General features: G+C 39.6%; 2 protein-coding genes across 2 annotated transcripts in view; one reads left to right on the top strand and one right to left on the bottom strand.

The window, feature by feature from the left end:
* Positions 1–19,919, top strand: part of LOC121485463 (zinc finger protein 345-like) — a 51,484-nt gene that overhangs the window by 19,490 nt on the left and 12,075 nt on the right. The window contains exons 2-6 of the mRNA XM_041745870.1: positions 5,484–5,631; positions 7,505–7,559; positions 11,931–11,998; positions 13,924–14,050; positions 14,543–14,641. Coding sequence (XP_041601804.1) covers positions 11,990–11,998; positions 13,924–14,050; positions 14,543–14,641 — 235 coding nt within the window. The 5' untranslated portion in view covers positions 5,484–5,631; positions 7,505–7,559; positions 11,931–11,989. The remainder of the gene's footprint in view (positions 1–5,483; positions 5,632–7,504; positions 7,560–11,930; positions 11,999–13,923; positions 14,051–14,542; positions 14,642–19,919) is intronic.
* On the bottom strand, positions 638–2,172 carry LOC121485478 (UBX domain-containing protein 2A-like). Its single transcript, XM_041745938.1, has one exon. It carries the CDS (start codon positions 2,019–2,021, stop codon positions 1,245–1,247), a length of 777 nt encoding a protein of 258 aa, XP_041601872.1. The 5' UTR covers positions 2,022–2,172; the 3' UTR covers positions 638–1,244.

Genomic DNA, 19,919 nt, shown 5'->3' with positions numbered 1-19,919 from the left:
TAATGAATAAGTATTTTACAACTTTTAATTTTCAGTATCATATATATAACCCATATAAATAAAAGGTCTTGAGATCAAGAAGTTGGAAAACTACTCTTTCCAGCAGATACCCACTGCCCTGTGAACATTACTGCTGATAGATATGGCTATTTAGTTTCTTAGCACAGTCAATGTAAATTTTGCTTTACATAATACTCAATAGATAATTTGCAGGGGGGAAAAAAACTTCTTAAACTTATTTCAGGCAAGGGAATTCAATCTGACAGTGAAATATTGAAGTTTAACCAGTTTGGGTTAAAAAACTAAAATGCAAAACATGTTTTCCTTGGTGGCATCAGGATGTAATAAACAATCCTTTAATGTATATCCAGGTTGACTCTGGTATTTGGAATAGAAAACCATACTTTATGTGATGCATTTAAAAAATATTAATTAGCAATGTGCCAACACAAGCATTAGATTTTAAGCAAGTGGTAGCAATGAAAGGTTTACTCAAAATGCTAGCTAAAAACAAATCCCTAATTTTCAAAATAAAATAAAATAAGGGATGAACTAGGGTTCCTGGATAAAAAAAAATTGTTTAAATTACACTTCTTGAAAATGTAGAAATGGGAGGAGATTAATATTGACATTATACTAAGCTGCACAATTTTATTCTTAAAATACATTTTAGATATTATACCAAATTAATATGAGTAAATCCTGCCATAAGTGAATAATAGAGAACACTGATGTTCAGGCATAGCTGTGGTGAAAGCAGTTCCTTCTAGCCTTCTGACTGTATCTCAGATATAAAATAATTACATTGATGTTTTTAACGTGCCATGTATAATTTTCTTAATATATTGCTTTTAAAAAATCTGAGAGAGCTAACATCTAAATAAATCACTGCTGGTTGGGAATATTTGAATGAATGATGCTACACTGGCTAATTTATACCATGTTAAGATTCTATACGATACAGCAATTTAATATATCTTATTGTTGAATTAACTGGTATTTGAAATAAGTGTGGCTTTCTTTCTGAGTAGCCTTTTGGAAAAAGTGCATTGAATAGAGTTTCCAGTCATAGTTCACTTTCCTAACTTATACTGATTTAAAAATCTTCTCATCAGGAGGGAGTTAAACAGTGCTCGAACCCAAAGTCCAGCAAATCTGACATCCTTTCCCTCATTTTGGTTTGCATGTTCATTAACAACCATCATTCTCTGCAAACTTTCCACTTAGTGTATCAAAAATCAATGTTACGAAAGTTCTCTAAAAGGCTCAGCAGTTTTTTGGAGTCTCTGAATGATTACAGCATTCTGTAAATCTGCTTCTTCCAATGTGAGTGTTTCATCTAGCAATTTGAGGAAAGGAAGAGCTGTGGCCAGGGAAAAGGGAGGGCTTCTTTGAGATCCTTGGTATTTTTCGATGAAGTCTTTGATGTGGCTTATCCTATGAGAAATGTTAAATTTTTGGACAATCCTTTTTCCATTGGCTAACCAGATCTGTACATTAGTGATGGGTTCCAGGTTGTTTAGTTGAACAACAGACAAATTATTTTTATTCTCAACTTCAATACTCTTTGACTTAGAAACAATTTTTGGTGTGGCACTTCCCAGTCTGTGACCTTGCCCTGAGAAGGGCTGGAACACAGGCTTCGTGGACATACATACTTCATTTTTTTTGTCTTCAACTTTAACATCCACCTTCTCTTTATCAAAAATTCCCTGTAATTCCAAAGGTAATTCCCCTTTTTTGACAGAGTTCAAAAACTGCTGACTTGCACCATCAGTGTAACTTCTGAAATCATCATTGACTGTGAATCCATTTTTCCATAATTTTATACTTACATCAACCTGTTTCTTCTGTTCGGTGGGAGACATACATTTGGCACCAACCTTCTCAGCTTCCTCAAAAAGGCTGTCAACAAAATATTCACAATTTCTTTGTCGATCATCACTACGAGGTTGGTTGTCAGATCCTGTTTCACAAACCCATTCTTCTTTTATACTTTCAAGATTATCTACTTCTTTCATTCTTTAGCCTTACTCCGGGCGCGGTCGCCTCGCGGCCTGGTCCTCGGTTGGCTCAGACGCCGCCGCCGCCGGGCTGGAGCCCCCCTCACGCGCGGTGGGGGTGAGGGGGCGCCACCGCCCTCAGACCCGCGGAGGCTCGCGGGCCCGCGCCGCCGGGACCCGACCCTCCCGCCTGCGTCCGATATTTCTTAATTTTAGTGAAGTCCTACCTACTTTTTCTTCTATGGTTTTATAAACCATAAAAGGACATACTTATTATGACCTGTTTAATAAATCTTTTCTTTTCCCAACAACATGAAGATATTTTTCTACATATATATTCTTTTAAAGTTATATAATCTTAATTTTTACAGCTAAGTGAAAATTTCACATTAGGTATTTTGTCAAAGAAAATCTTTTTTTGGGATCCCTGGGTGGCGCAGCGGTTTGGCGCCTGCCTTTGGCCCAGGGCGCGATCCTGGAGACCCGGGATCGAATCCCACGTCGGGCTCCCGGTGCATGGAGCCTGCTTCTCCCTCTGCCTGTGTCTCTGCCTCTCTCTCTCTCTCTGTGACTATCATAAATAAATAAAAATTAAAAAAAAAAGAAAATCTTTTTTTTTTTAAGATTTTATTTGTTTATTCATGAGAGACACACACACAGAGAGAGAGAGAGAGAGAGAGAGAGAGAGGCAGAGACAGAGGGACAAGCAGGCTCTATGCAGGGAGCCCGACGTGGGACTCGATCCCGGATCTCCAGGATCACATCCTGGGCCGAAGGCGGCCCTAAACTGCTGAGCCACCTGGGCTGCCCCTTTGTCAAAGAAAATCTTGCATTAATTTTGTGTACTATGTAAGATAATGATAAAGATTCTTCTTTTTTTCCCCTTTGTGGATGTCTAATGGTTTCAGCACCATTTACTGAAAAGATTATACTTTTTCCAATGAATTGACACAGAATTTTTCTATAAAATGACTATCTTTTGTTTTTTCTATTGCATTCTCTTTGTCTATGTTTTATTCTTGTACAAATACCATACTGTTCTGATTACCATAGCTGCATTAGGTAGAATTCTAAGAAGACCCCCATGATATACATTCCCTGCCATTACTCCTGTGATAATGTTATAATACCTGGTGAAAGAGATTTTGTGCATGTATTTAAAGTGACGAATCAGAGACCTTAAGATAGTTTATTTGGGCCCTTTAATCTAACATAAGCCCTTTAAAAACAATGTTTTCTCTGACTACCAGCAAAAAAAAAAAAAAAAAAAAGTCTGAGAGATGTGTTGTAGCTGGCCTGAAAGAAAGCAAACATACATATTGTGAATTACCTGTGGGGGTCATTTGGAAAATATCTGAGAGTGGTCTCCAGCTGACAACCAGTAAGAAGGAAAAAGGGACTTCCATCTTGCAACACAAGGAACTGAAATCTGCCAACAAGAATGAGCTTGGAAGTAGATTTTTCTCCAGATACACCAGATGAGAACTCAGGCCAGCTAACATCTTGATTTAGCCAAAGGGGCCGGGTGACTGCAGTGCGATATCCACGATTGCTGAGGAGTCAGTCCTAGGAGGAGTAGTCCTAGCTACAGCTAAGCAGTTCAATATTTTGATAATTTTTGTTTTGTTTTGTTTCAGCTCTATTCTGTGGGGTGGGCGTTGGGCAGAAAACCCTATACTTCACCATAACCTGGATGGTGATGAGAAACTACCACAAAATAGTCTCCCAAGGTCTCACATAAAGAGGCAAATGGGAGATGGTCTTGTAGCATCTCCTTAATAGTCTTCAATTCTCTCATATTTTGGAAGAATCTTAAGACATTTTGCCAAGACTCAAATAAACTATATTTCAAGCCTTTGCCTTCATGGATGCATGCAAGATGGCCATGTTGCCATAGTGTGCTGTTCCCTACAACTCCACCCTCTGACCTTTTAGCATCCAGCTAAGAATTCTCAGGATTGCAGACTACCTCATGGACTACTCTAATTAGTTTTTACAGATAGGGGCTTTGACCAAATATGTTCCATTGTCTTAAGCAACATAGTGACCACAGTACAACTTCCAATCTGGAGCCAAGTCAACTAAATATGTCCCAGGTGCTATCAGGATCAACCTTAAGGAGCCATATTACTTTCTAAGGTGAAAATGGATTGCTCTGCTTTTCCTTATTCATTGATCCACAGTAGCAAGAAATGTTAGAAATTGTCCATGTATTGTTTGTACTGGCCAGCAGGGAGTCCAGGGTAATACAATGGTCATTACCACTCATCTTAGAGAGTTTAGAGCCATCACTAGTCTGAAAGACAGGAGTCTGAGAATAGGTTAAAGAAAATAGGTTAAAGAAAATCATATTAGTCATGAATTATAGTGTCCAGAATGTAGCCTTGTTCTGTCATCTTAAGCAGGAGCTCTTACGTTCTGAGGTCAGTAGTTGTTGGAAGGTATATCACTTGTTGGTCAACAGTTAAGTTGAGATGATGGTGGCAGTTTGGGATAAATTGGCCAGATGCCAGGCAGGGATAAGATCTGAGAGAGATCATGGGTCCCTACCTCTACCCAGACTTCAAAGGGTCTAAAGTGCTCTCTACGTAATAAGAGTTGCTCCTTTTCTTCTGCAACCTTATGATTGCTGCCCCCCCCCCCCAGTCTCTGCAGCAATCACTTTACTCTCTTTCCAACCTCCCCCACGTCTCACTGACATCATATGATATAACTGGTCCCTGGGTCCCTCTGAAGTTTCTTTCTATAACCTGGACCATCCCAAAACCACTTCCACGTTTGCCATGCCAACATTACCTTAGGAGTCATCACCTCATATTCATGATCCAAAATTGCCAAATCCAGCAAGGACAACCAGGAGGCAAAAGAAGTACTAGGTTAGAGTTTCTCAGTTTCCTGTTCTCCAGGGGTAAGTGTGGGAGGAAAAAAATGTAGAGTGAGAAGTTAATTATGTAGATTGGGTTTCTTACAGCCTGCTCGGCCTCTTGCTTCCTCTTCCTCATAACTGAACATTTTGTTTGTTTGTTTGTTTATTTATTTATTTAAACTTCAATTAGCCAACATATAGTTAGTTCATTAACTATAGGGTATATTAGGGGGTATAATAGGGTATAGGGTATAGGGTTCATAAACATTATATTTAAACAAAAGATAGCATTTTGGGGAAATTGCCACATTTAGAGCCCAAATTGCCTGTCTTAAGTGTGTGCTGCATTGGCATTGGGGCTTGGTTGTCCAATTTTGCTTTCCAATTTCTCTCAAGAGTCCATTCCATCTTTCAATGACACTTGCCGCCTAGCTATGACACGGCCATGACCATTAGCTGCCTACTAATGCATTTTTTTTGTTGTTGTTGTTTTTTGTTTTTTTTGATTCGCGGGAGAGAGTGGAGCGGCAGCGGGTCGCGGGCAGGCGCCTGGGGAGGATTACTCGGGTCGAAAGCTCTCTGGGGTCTTTCATGTTTTGGACTCCATTTTCCAGAGGCCTCCGGGCGTAACGTCACTTCCGTCTAAGGCGGGGAGCGCGGTGGTGCTGGAGCGAGCAGCGCTGCGCCCCAGCGGAGAAAGCGCTGTGTGTTGCTTGGTTCCCGGTACCGCGGGACGGGAGCCTGACGCCGGGGAGGCTGAAGGTGAGGCGTGTCTTAGCCCGGGAGCCAGGCCGGCGGTGCGTAGAGCCTCAGGCTTTAACGCCGTCTCTTGTGTGCGTGTGTGTGACGTAACGTGCCTGTGGACTGTATGGCTATGTGTGACCACATGAAGGAGTGGTAATTGTGCCTCCAGCTGGAACAGTGCTTGTGAGGTTGACTCCTCCTTTAATTATGTCATTGACTTTTTTCGAGTCTGTCTGTGTCTAGCGGACGGTGTCCAGCGGGAGCCTGTGGGCGGAGGGGCGGCGATGATAGGGAAATGGACACCCTGAGGGCATTTGTCGGTTGGAGGGTTCCTGGAAGCTTGTGGTTGTGGGGTCTCTCTGGCTGGCTGCGTGGCGGAAACCCAGATTGGGCTAGAGACGAATTTTGCCTGGAAAGGAATCACATTCCCTTTGAGAGAGGCCGGCTACTCGGGGAGAAGACAGAGTCTTGGCCAAAGGGCCAAATCAGGTTTCTTCCTGGCCCAGAGATGGCCCAGAGATTTTGATTCTTACTTTCAATTTATTGTTTTGTTATTTTTGGCCCAGTTTCTTTAAAGATTTTATTTATTCATGAAAGAGAGAGAGAGAGAGCGAGGGGCAGAGACACAGGCAGAGGGAGAAGCAGGCTCCATGCAGGGAGCCCGACGTGGGACTCGATCCTGGGTCTCCAGGATCACGCCCTGGGCTGAAGGCAGCGCTAAACCACTGAGCCATCCGGCTGCCCTGGCCCAGAGATTTTTTTTTTTTTTTACATTTTTATTTATTTATGATAGTTACACACACACACACACACAGAGGCAGAGACACAAGCAGGCTCCATGCACCGGGAGCCCGACATGGGATTTGATCCCGAGTCTCCAGGATCATGCCCTGGGCCAAAGGCAGGCGCCAAACCGCTGCGCCACCCAGGGATCCCTGGCCCAGAGATTTTTAAAAGGGGTTTAATCAGTTAAGGGAGAGCCGAAGCCTGTGACATTTCTTGATCATATGCAGACTTGATGCTGGCTATAGAGTTATCTCGGTCCTTGCAGGTTGTGCAAGAAATTCTAGTTCCTTAGTGCTCGGGGTTTCTGTGGGTTGTGCAAGAGTACTCTGTTCTTTTCCAAAAAGGAGGGCAAAGTCTACAAACGCTCAGAGGGAGGTCAGTAAAATCCTTGTGTGACTTTAAAAAGGGAAAACATTTTGCTAAAAGATTGTTGGGCAAGCAGAAAGCTAAAGGGACTTCAGACAGGCTTGCTGGCCTCAGTGGCCTGGGGAAGTTCTGCTCTTTTATTCCTGAAGACCAGTGGTCTGCATATCTCAAAGAAAGCAAACAGGTCCTGTCACAGATCGAGGGACTTAAGTTAGCAAGCTAGGACTGTGTTAACTTGAAGTGAGTTAACCCATGAGACTGGCTGGAGTGTTGTTACAACTGCCCCTGCTCCTGGTAGCCACGGGGGGCCCCAAGTTCCTGGAAATGTCTGATGTGGGAAAATAGAAAGGTGAGTCCCAGATTAAAGATTCTGGATAAATTTATCTCCAAGTCACAAACCTGATTTCAGATTGAGACTCTAAGAGCCAAAAACAGCCCCAAGTTGGTGGGAGAGGCTGAGAAAAGAGGAGGAAAAAAGCTGGGGTTTTAAGATTCTAATTTGTTGTCTCAGGAAATCACCTGGGGAGACCTGTGGGGATTCTTCACTTCCGCCCTGGTTCTCAGAGAGGGCAACATTGCTCAGATCTCTCTCTGAACTTCCTCTAAATGTTTATTTAGTTTGAGAAGTGGTTGGGGTGGAAGTAGTTGCTTGTTTCTAGCAAGTCAGTCTGGGCTCAAAGAAAGGTGTGGTGTCTCAGGATTCTTTCCCCTTACCAATTAATGGGCTTGTCTTATACAGATGACCAGAGACTAAGGGAATAGCTGCTGTCAGACAACTGAGAGTTCTGTCCAAGGTAAGTTGTTATTTTTTATTTTGTATCTCAAGTATTTTCTGGTTTTTCATGATATGGGAACATTTGCTTTCTTCTTTTTGAAATTCCTTAACAAGGATCTTTTAGTGTTCTGGTCTTTGGGCCTGGCTATTCCAAAGAATAATGGGGTCAGAAGGAATGGACCCAAAGAGGTTATTCCACTCCATTTTGCTCCCTTTGACCTGAGGTACACATATTCACCTGGCAAATACTTCAATTCCATTTTTATACTTAGTCCTTTTCTAAGATTTTTGAAGGAATGGAATGCATCTCTGAGAGTGAAATTTGAAAGCTTTGATTTTTAGTATTTTGTTTTCAATTTTATTGGTTAAGAAATAAGTATTTAAAAGGTTCAAAAAAGTATACAGTGAATTCTCCTCCCTGGCTCTACCACTAGTCACGAACTTTTCCTACTTAGAAGGCAACCACTGTGCCTAGTTTCTTGAGTACTTCCAAGGGAATTGTATACTTGTATTAGTACATGAAGGACTTCGTCACTTTATGGCTGCACACATATTACATAATTCCATAATTTTAAGAACTAACTCTTATTAATGAACTTTTAGATGGCTATCAGTCTTTGGCTGTTAATAAACAATGGTGGGATAAATATCCTTGAATATATGTCATTTAGCATATCAATGATTTTGTTTGTAGAATAAATGCTAGTTTCTCAGACATTTATGTAGACTTTAAATTTTAATAGTTTTTGCTATTTTGTCCCTTGTATTAGCACTTTTCTAACCAGTATTTTCTGATTTTATGTTTCATTCAAGGTATTTTGCTGGTTGTTGGAAAATTTAAGGAAATTATTAAAACCAGTTAAAGAAATGGGCAGAAAACATGAATAGACACTTTTCCAAAGAAGACATCCAGATGGCTAACAGACACATGAAAAGACGCTCAACATCACTCATCAGGGAAATACAAATCAAAACTACAATGAGATAATCACTTCATACTAGTCAGAATGGCTAAAATCAACAACTCAAGAAACAACAGATGTTGGGCAAGGATATGATAAAAGGGGAACCCCCTTACCCTGTTGGTGGGAATGCAAACTGGTGTAGCCACTCTGGAAAAGAGTATGGAGGTTCCTCAAGAAGTTAAAAATAGAGCTACCCTATGACCCAGTAATTACCCAAAGGATACAAAAACATACTGATTCAAAGAAAGGGATACATGCATCCCAATGTTTATAGCAGCATTACAACAATAACCAAATTATGGAAAGAGCCCAAATGTCCATTGAGTGACAAACGGGTAAGGAAGATGTGGTATATATATATATGCAATGGAATATTACTCATTCATAGAAATAAATGAAGCCTTGCCATTTGCAATGACATGGATGGAGCTAGACAGTATTAGGCTAACTGAAATAAGTCAGTCAAAGAAAGACAAATACCATATGATTTCACTCATATGTAGAATTTGAGAAACAAAACATTGATGAACATAGGGGGAAAAATGAAAAAGAAGAGCTAACCAGAAAACAATGCTAATTATAGAGAACAGACTGATTATGATTGAAGAGAAAGTAGGTGGGGAGATGGGTTGGGTTAAATGGATGATGGGTAGTAAGGAAGGCACTTGTGATGAGCACCAGGTATTGTATGTGAAATTTTTTTAAAGATTTTATTTATTCATTCATGATAGGGAGAGAGAGGCAGAGACACAGGCAGAGGGAGAAGCAGGCTCCGTACCGGGAGCCCGATGCGGGATCTGATCCCGGGACTCCAGGATTGCGCCCTGGGCCAAAGGCAGGCGCTAAACTACTGAGCCACCCAGGGATCCCCTATTGTATGTGAATTATGAATTAGTAAATCCTGTACTTGAAACTAATATTACACTGTATGTTAATGAACTGGAATTTAAATAAAAAAACTTGAGGATGGATTAAAAAAAAGAGAGCTAAAATCTTAAAACTCTTGAAACAAAGGAGGTCTCCACTATCTAGGTTAGACAGTGGTTTTTTATTTGACACCAAAAGCACAAGCAACCAAAGGAACAAAAATTATATAAATAGGATTTTAGCAAAGTTAAAAACTTTTGAGTTTCAAAAGACACCATGAAATAGGTGAGAATTTAGCTCACAAAATGAGACCAAAATGTACAAATTGTATGTTCAGTAAAGGAAATGTATCTTACAACATATGAAGAATTGTTTCAAAGCATCAATAAAATGACAACCATATTTTTTAAATGAGCAAATAATTTGGAAATATTTTTCCAAAGAAAGGATAGAAATCAATATCATTAGGGAAATGTAAATCAAAATCACAGTGACATACCACTTCAAATTCACAAGAATGACTATAACCCCAAAAGGTGGTGAGGATGTAGAATAATTGGAAGTTTTACAGATTTTTGTTGGAACTATAAGATGATGCAGTTGTTTTGGAACAGAATTTGGCAGTTCCTAAAAATGTTAAACATAGAGTTATCATATGACCCCATAAATCCACTTTAGGTATATATATCTAAGAGAAATGAAATATATGTCCCCATAAAAAGATGTAGCTGAATGTTCTTATAGTAACAAAAGGTGAAAACAGTGCAAATGTCCATCAACTGATGAATGGGGGAAAAAAAGATGCTCTATCCTTACAATGGAATGTTATTTGGCAATATATAGGCATGAAGTCCTGGTCCATGCTGAAATATAAATGAACTTTGAAACTTTATAGTACACGAAAGAAGCTAATCACGAAAGACACATACTGTATGATTTCATTTATACAAAATGTCTATCTAGAATGGACAAATCTGTAGATTCAAAGAGAAATTACTGGTTGCCAGGATCTGGAGGAATGGAAGTAATTATTAATGTGTATGGGTTTTTGTTTTGTTTTGTTTTGTTTGATAATGAAAATACTCTACAAGTAGATAGTGGTGATAGTTGCACATCTCTATGAATATACTAAAAACCGTTCACTGGTATTTTTAAGAGTATGAATTTATGAAATGTGAATTTTTGTCAGTAAAGCTGTTAGAAAAAGAAACAGACACAAGGAAGATGCTAGAGCTGGTAGTGGTGGAGAATGGTGGTGGTGGTGGTGATGGGTTATATTCACAGACTATTTGCTGATCAATTAAGTATTAATGTATATAAGGCATCAAGCACATGGTATGTGCTTGGGGGAAATTATTTCTTGTACAGCCACTTTTTAAAAAAGATTTTAATTATTTATTCATGAGAGACACAGAAAGAGAGAGGCAGAGACATAGGCAGAGGGAGAAGGAGGCTCCCTGTGGGGAGCCTGATGCAGGACTCAATCTCAGGACCCCAGGATCACAACCTGAGTGAAAGGCAGACACTCAACCACTGAGCCACCCAGGTGCCCCTGTACAACCACTTTCTTAAGCTCCTCAATGCCTTTAACTTGACATTTATTTTTTTTAAATAAATTTATTTTTTATTGGGGTTCAATTTACCAACATACAGAATAACACCCAGTGCTCATCCCATCAAGTGCCCCCCTCAGTGCCCGTCACCCATTCACCCCTACCCCCGCCCTCCTCCCCTTCCACCACCCCTAGTTCGTTTCCCAGAGTTAGGAGTCTTTATGTTCTGTCTCCTTTCTGATATTTCCCACACATTTCTTCTCCCTTCCCTTATATTCCCTTTCACTATTATTTATATTCCCCAAATGAAGGAGAACATGTATTAACTTGACATTTAGAGACAGAATGATGTTAAGCGGGATTACAGGGAGGTACTGCCTCCAAAGTTCCTGAACTCAGCTAAGTTCCGTGAGTCAATGCAACAGGCAGTTGTTTTCTGTTAGAGAATGCTTTGAATTTGTTCCTTGGTTACTGGGTGAGTGTAGTGGGACTTTATGTGGCCTGGATGAAGCCTGTGCTTTGCATTCAGCATGCTTCTTGCACTTGGAATGTGAGAATGATCCAGGGAAGCACCTGAGGTATTTAGTGTGTTGTGACTGGGGGAAAGAGGTAGATCTTAATCATGGAAAGGGTTTTCCCTAGGAATTGGCCTACATAGTTACAGAGTATTTCAAGGCCTGAGGACACTAGCAGTGTTCTTGAGGTGGGTACTACTTGAATAAATTTGCATCACAGTCCCCTAGGTTGTAAAAGATGAACTACTAAGACCAGGTCTGGGAACTCTTAACAACATCATGGGGATTGGGTACTGCTTTAGCATAAATTAGTTCTTCTACATCTCTGTTTTCTGGAATTAGGGAAGGAATGAGATTGTCTGGACTTCTGCAGTACGTATTTTGGAACATAGAAGAGACCAGGCACCATGAAAAGGGGAAGAAATATTTAATCTAGTCATTTAGAAGTAGGCCTCTTTTCATGGTTTCTTTTTTCTTCCCTGTTTCTCAGGACTGCACTTCTCCATGAAGAGAAGCCAGAGGAGGACTCATAAGTTGCAATTCTAAGCCATGCCTTGTGTGAGTTCATGTTTCTTCTTCCCCTTTGTTTTTATTTTTTAAATTTTATTTATTTAAGAGAGTGAGCGAGAGAGAGAGAGAACCACAAGTGGAGAGGGGCAGAGGGGGACAGAGAGAAGCAGGCTCCCCACTGAGCAAGGAGCCCAATGCGGGGCTCAATCCCAGGACCCTGGGATCATGACCTGAGCTGAAGGCAGACATGTGACTGACTGAGCCACCCAGATGCCCCTCTTCTTCCCTTTTTTTTTTTTTTTAAAGATTTTATTTATTTATTCATGAAAGACACAGAGGAGAGAGAGAGGCAGAGACACAGGCAGAGGGAGAAGCATGCTCTACGCAGGGAGCCTGACGTGGGATTTGATCCTGGGACTCCAGGATCACGCCCTGGGCTGAAGGCAGGAGCTAAACCGCTGAGCCACCCAGGGATTCCCCTCTTCTTCCTTTTTTATATCAATCATTGTTGAATATTCTGTATTATCTCCAGACTTTCTGTTTTACCAAGTGTTTGCTCTCTTGCTCACTCTCATTCTAGTGAATGATGGGAATGAGGTCCCAGGTCTTTCTCACCTGTTCCTCCCTTCTCTAATAGTGTTTTGGGATCCATTTGCAAATCACTAAATGTATTTGAGGAAAGGGTAGAACCTCTCCTGTCAGAATGTGTTTTGATGAGATGGTACTACATATGAAAACTTTGGTCTTTCTCATTGACTTGGATTTTCTCATCGATTAAGATGGAAATTGGTATTAGTCTCAGAATATAGTAAGATCTGCTCTATGAAGCTTATAAGATTGGGAATGTGATCAAATGCAAGAGTGAGGAGAGAGAGAGAAAGAGAGAGAGAATTGTGTCAGGGAATACCTAAGAAATTAATACAGTGACAGGGTTCATTTTGAATTTGAGTAGCATATATAGGTCAAAAGCCACATCTGAGTGAGTGTAGCTCATCTTTCATTAGCTTTCTGTTGCACATAATAAGCAGAAGTGTATAGGGAGCAATAGTCAGTGATAATATGATCAGCCAGATGATTAAACGATTGAGGATTTTAGAAACAGCTGTGAAGGATGTTAGAGGAGGGGTGCAAACTACTGCAAAATAAGAAATTGATTACAATCATAATATGGAGTATTATGTAATATCTAAAAATGATATCTGTGAAAGGATTTTCCAGGACTAGGAAGAAAGAATATTATTACTAAATTATTCTGAGACTTAACTTGGAAAGAAATTCTGAAATTATGTGTAAATCTTATTTTCTAAGATAACATTTTTAAAAAGATTTTATTTATTTATTCATGAGAGACACACACAGAGAGAGAGAGGCAGAGACACAGGCAAAGGGAGAAGCAGGCTCCATGCAGGGAGCCTGACATGGGACTCAATCCTGGATCCCCAGGATCAGATCCTAAACTGCTGAGCCACCTGGGCTGCCCCTAAGATAAACATTTTAAGAGAAATTTTGGAATGTGCCTATTAGGTTTCTTTTTTCTCTTCCCTCTCTCCTTCCAGGCCTCCCTTTTTTCTTCCCTTCTTTTCTTTCTGTTTTCAGTTCTTTAAAAGGACAAGGAAGGAAGGAACTTTCAGTTTATTTGAGGATTTGCATGTGTTATGTGCTAGCACACATCATTTCACTTAATCACAAAACTATACTTACCTGACTTCTGTTCATTCCCATTGCTGTTCATTCCCATTGTTGTATGTGATAGAGTAAATAGGACTGTTCAGGAATTGTTTAGGTGCTCTGTATTTCACACTCACTTACCTTCTATTATCTACCCACATCACAAGCTTCCAGCTTCAACATATTTGCTATTTGGCCCCTTTATGTAATACTTTTCTCCTCCTTTTATTACTGTGTGTATGTGGTGCTCTCATTCTAAAAATATTTCTTTATTTTGTCAGTAACACTTGGGTTTGCCATTTCAGAGGTTGGTGTTGTTCAAGGATGTGGCGGTAGATTTCTCTCAGGAGGAGTGGGAGTGTCTGGACTTGGAACAGAAGGATTTGTACAGAGATGTGATGTTGGAAAACTATAGCAACCTGGTCTCGCTGGGTAAGTTTGGTCCCAATAATTTGACTTCAAGCAAATTTGTGAAATTTGGGAAATGTTTCAAGTACCTAGGTGAATTTCAGACCCCTAGTCCCAACTAAGTTATCTGTGGCTTATAGACTTCAAAATGAACAGCTCCATTGAGTACCTTTATCTTTGCTATTCTTCAGATATCCTTCCTCTGTATCTTTTTAAAAAAGATTATTTATTTATTTATTTATTTGAGAGAGAGAGAGTACATGAGAGTATGAGGAGTGGGGAGTTGATGGAGAGTAAGATGCATACTCCTTGATGATCAGGGAGCCCAATTCAGGGCTCGATCCCAGGACCCCTGAGATCATGACCCCAGCCAAAGGCAGACACTTAACCCTCTGAGCCACCCAGGTGCCACCCTCTGAATCTTTCTGTAATTGACATTCTTACTTGATGAACAATGGACTCAATTTTAATCCTGGTCAAGCAGAGTATAATCATATCTTTTTCCATTCTTATAAGCAGGATTTTCCATTTCTAAAGCAGATGTGCTTTCCTTGTTGAAGCAAGGGAAAGAGCCCTGGAAGGTTGTGCAGGAAGTGACAAGAAGTCAGAGTACAGGTGAGTAAGAGATGGTCAGACAAGAGGAGGCCATGTGGAGAACAGTCAGATCACTTAATTTGTTGGCTACAACTTTGGGATATTAGCTGAGAAGTTCTCCTCAAAGACCAAACGAAGGCCATTGGAGTAAAAGCTTGAATACTGGAAGGCAAAATTGTTTTACCATCAGTTACCAAAGGAAACCCCTTCTTCACCCCAATTACCACTTCCTTTTACATTTCCCTGTATTTTCAAATAGGGAATAGCCCTTCTTCTCCAGTGCTAACAATTTTACCTATATTTTTGATCCAGTTAATGAGGGAGAATAAAGGTTGGAAATGAGGTCAGAGAGGAGATGGGGCTAGGTCATATAGGGACCTGTATGCCATGAGAAAGAATTGGGATTACATTGAAACTACAATGAGAATGATTGGCTGATTTCAACCAGGAAAGTGATGTGATTAAACTTGTTATTTTCAAAGACTAATCCAGATATTGTATAGAAAATAAAATGGGAGCAAGAGTGAAGCAGAAAGACAAGTTGGAAAGCCATTTTTTAAATTAGAAATTGTGATGGCTTAGATGAGGGCAGTAGTAAGCGAAGGTGACATGAAGGTGTCAGATTCTGATCAGATTTAAATTTTTTTTAAATTTTTGTTTATTTATGATAGTCACAGAGAGAGAAAGAGAGAGAGGCAGAGACATAGGCAGAGGGAGAAGCAGGCTCCATGCACCGGGAGCCCGATGTGGGATTCAATCCCGGGTCTCCAGGATCACGCCCTGGGCCAAGGGCAGGCGCCAAACCGCTGTGCCACCCAGGGATCCCCCTGATCAGATTTTAAAGGTCTTGCCTCTTGCTCATTAATTGGAAGTGGTGTATAATGAAAGAAAAATCCAGTATAACTTTTTAAATTTATGCCTGAACAATTGGATATCTTTTTCTTAGTTGGAAAAGACAGATGTTCAAGAGTTCTGTTTTGTTCGTGTTACTTTAGGATTATCTGTTAGAAATAGGAAGAAATCAAGAAAGGACCTGGAAAAAAATAATATACGTATAAGTAGAATTGAAACCTTAGATTTGGAAGAAATAATTTATGAAGTTATATAATAGTTAAAAAAAGAAAAGGACCCTAATCCACTCTTTATTTTAGTTAGAAAGGAGGGAAAGGTCCGTCACAGGAGACTGAGAAGGAATAACTAGTGAGCTAATAGGAAAATAAAGAAAATATGGTATCTCAGAAGCCACGTGGAAAAAGTATTTAAGAAGGGCAGCGTTTTTCATTTCAGGGAACATGAGTAAGTTGAGGACTGAAAATTGATCATTGGATTTGGTAATGAGGGGAAAAAAAGGTACACTGGTTCAGATAGAAGGGAAGAGAGGGAAATGGAAGGTAATATAGTATAAGGGATGATTGGAAAGACTGAAATCACTTAGACCAGAGTTTTATTGGCAGCTTTTATCTTAAGTAAATTACTTTACCAAACTTGACTTCCCCGTCTCATTTCCTCATAGTTTAAAAGGAAAAGAACATCTGACTGATAAGATTGTTGAGAAGATTTGGAATACTAAATGCAATTGTATTATTCTAAGTTCTTAGTAAGAGATAATTTTTATGGAAGAAAAATGAGTAGAAATAGGATAACTACAATGCTGCATTCTGAAGTATAGACAGATTTCAAACCAGAACCTTGTGAAGATCTCTAGTCAGAAAGCTAGGAAACATTCTAGGGGCCACTCTATACTGTGATTACGATACAGTCAAATTTCTTTGATGATTTCTTCTAACTAAATTATCTCAATTCTGTGTGCTCTCATCTACTAGCAACACTTTAAGCCTATACTACTTCTGATCGGGGCTATTGCAGTACTCTTCTAAATGGTTTTGACACAGTAGCCAGAGTAATATTTTTTAAAAATATAAATCAGATTACACAATGATAAAATCAAAACTAGAAAACCTTGCTTAATCTGGCTCTTGAAAGAGCCTACCTCCTTATAACCCTACCTTAGATATCTCTCTCTTTTCTCATTAGACTCCAGCCACAGGAGCCTTCATTCATTACCTCAGATACATCTAGAATCTATATATATAGTACCTGTGCTCTACCTCCTTATGTCACTCACTCTGTGTAGGATGCGCTACTCACCTGACTAACTGCTATGCTGCTCTAGGTCTCAGCCTAAATATCATTACATTCTGAGAGTTCTTTCCTGCTTCATTCTCAGTAATGATCTTTTAGGTTTTCTTACAGTAATTTCCAAGCTGTGATCCAATAATAGTAATCCTAGTAAGATTATCACTCTTTGGCTACAACGCATCTGTAAAGGAGATCTGCAGAGCTCAGTATGCCTCTTATATAAGAGGCATATAAGCCTTCAAAATCTCATGTGGTCTTGGTAAGACCAGCCCCTGACAGGCTTCCAGCAGAATTTAAGGTAAACAAGATCCCTTCCTCGACTAGCATGGCAGTGTTTTTCTTACCACTAGAACTGTCTTCTTAGAGACCAGTTCCCACTAGCAAAATTACTCTCCTTCCCCTAAGGGGTGATTTAGGACCAGTTCCTATTTGTCTTACACCTTCAGTTATCTCACTGAGGTCCCGAAGTACAAGCTTTCCAGGGCTCTGATCATCAGTGGAACTCTTCATCATACAGATGTATATATCTCCCAGTCAACTTAATTCCCCACTCTCTTAAAATCGCTTCCACCATACTGTTTGAAATGTTATAAGAAATATTGCATATTATCTTCAGCCTCTTTGAATATTATTTCACCTTTTGGCTTCAAGTGAACACTTTAGCCATGCCATGATATACAACTTTCCCTTATACCAGTTGATAATGGTTCTTGCTTTGTCTTCCCCCACAGTCCATTATTTTCCATTATCAGTCCCCAGCTCCTTTAAAGCACTTCAGAGACTGAATCACCCACTCTGTGTTGTCATATCATTTACCAGTTTCCTCTCCTTGAATAGACTGAAGATCAGAACAGTTGGCCCACAGACTTTCTCTCCTTTACTACACCTGTCACCATTGTTGGTGACTTCTGCATCCTTATCATAATACATGTTAATTCTCAATTCCTTAACCTCATTTCAAATGATCTTTCTCTTCCAAGTTCTTTCACTTATTCACTCCCCCTAAGTGATATGTAAACCTTGTATTTAACCAGCCCCAAATCTGTTTCAAACATTCACTCTCTTTGATAGCTACTTTAAAAATATTTATTTATTTATTTATTATTTATTTATTTATTTATTTATTTATTATCAGAGAGAGCATGTGAGCAGGGGGAGGGGTAGAGGGAGAGAGAGAATCTCAAGTAGACTCCCCACTGAGTGTGGAGCCCAACCCACAGCCACCAGATCATGATGTGAGCCAAAACCAAGCATCAGATGCCCAATTGACTGAGCCATCCAGGTGCCCCTGACAGCAACTTTTTAACTTTTCAACTAACTGATTCTTATGTTATTGCCTCAACCACATAGTACAATGTCTTCCTTATTTTAAAAAAGGTTGTGCTTGGGATCCTTGGGTGGCGCAGCGGTTTGGTGCTGCCTTTTGCCAGGGCGCGATCCTGGAGACCGGATCGAATCCACATCAGGCTCCCGCGCATGGAGCCTGCTTCTCCTCCACCTGTGTCTCTGCCTCTCTCTTTCTCTCTGTATGACTATCATAAATAAATAAAATTTAAAAAAATAAAAAATAAAAAAAAATAATAAAAAATAAAAAAGGTTGTGCTTGATGTTATATTTTCAATCATTCCGTTACTCTGCTCTTCCTGATGGCCATGAATTATCTATACTTCCTCATCTCCCATTCTCCCTTGCCTTTTTCAGCTGAACTTATAGCCATTGCTGGATCCTTTTTGTCTTTCTCCCTGGACAGTTTTATAGCATGCTGAAGAACTTGGTTATTTTAAAAAATTAGATTGTAACACATTTCAGACTTTAGATATAGAATAATTCCTTTGATCTCTAATTGATGCCAGACTCATTTAATACTTTTAGTATCTCTTAGTTTGATTCTTTATATGTATTTCTATCTTTTCACTTCTTGTTCTACCACAGTGGGCCAACTCAAACTTCTTCAGTTGAAAGGAGAAGAGTACAAACATCAGGTTCCAAATTTGCTCTGGATCCTGATGGGAAGCATTAGGGAGCATTAGGGGAATCCATTGTTCTTAAAGAATTTTCAGTTAGGGAGTTTTCCTAACATTTAGAACTATCAGCCACATGACTTTAAAAAATCTATTTTTATAGTGAAATATACAGGAAAGTACATAAAACATATATACAGTTTGATGAATAGCCACCCATGACAAGAAACAGAACATTGCCAGGACTCCAGAAACACCCTATGAATATATATATTTATGACCTATGCATACATTTCAAAAAGTATTATTTAATTTAGCCCTTTTTAGAATTTAGGTGAGTGACATGATAATGTATGTATTCTTTTGTGTCATGCTCCTTCATTCATTATTGTATTTGTGAAAGTCATCCATATTGGTAGCTCCACTTCATTCATTTTTGTAAGAATTCCATTGTTTGGATATACTAAAATAACTCTTAACTCTTGGTTATTAACTTTCAGTATATTTTTGGTTAAAATTTGGGTCATTTCTAATTTGGCTGTTATAAATAATGATACTACAAATGTCACTTGACATGTTTACTAATATACCTGAGCATAAAGCCTCTGGGATATCTATCTAAGAGTAAAAGTGTCAGGTCAGAAGGTATATGTATCTTTGATTGTACTAGATAATGCCAAGCTGTGCTCCAAAGTAATTATACCCATCTACACTCCTATCAGTAGTATATGAGAGGGCGCCTGGGTAGCTCAGTGGTTGAGTGTATGCCTTTGATTCAGGTCATGATCCTGGGTTCTGGGGATCAAGTCCCACATTGGGCTCCTCATGGGAAGCCTACTTTTCCCTCTGCCTATGTCTCTGTCTCTCATGAATAAATAAATAAAATTTTTTTAAAAAAGAATATATGAGAATTTGGTTGTACCACATCCTTAAGTGCAGATTTAAAATTTTTGTGGGTTTGCATCTTGTCATTGGACTTTTATTTCCATCTCCTTGATTACTAATGAGTTTGGTCTGTTTTTAAATATTTTTTAAATTTTTAAAAAAGATTTTATCTATTCATGAGAGACACAGAGAAAGAGGCAGAGACATAGCCAGAGGGAGAAGCAGGCTCCCTGCAGGAGCCTGATATGGGACTGGATCCCAGGACCCTGGGATCATGCCCTGAGCTGAAGGCAGATGCTCACCACTAAGTTACC

Source organism: Vulpes lagopus, chromosome 2, assembly GCF_018345385.1.
Source record: "Vulpes lagopus strain Blue_001 chromosome 2, ASM1834538v1, whole genome shotgun sequence".
Classification (NCBI taxonomy): Eukaryota; Metazoa; Chordata; class Mammalia; order Carnivora; family Canidae; genus Vulpes; species Vulpes lagopus.
Note: the sequence above shows the minus strand (reverse complement) of the source record. Positions and strands in the feature narration are given on the sequence as shown.

What these genes read in the sequence shown, in the direction of transcription:
- LOC121485478 (XM_041745938.1), bottom strand. Translation starts at nt 2,021, where the DNA reads ATGAAAGAAGTAGATAATCTTGAAAGTATAAAAGAAGAATGGGTTTGT.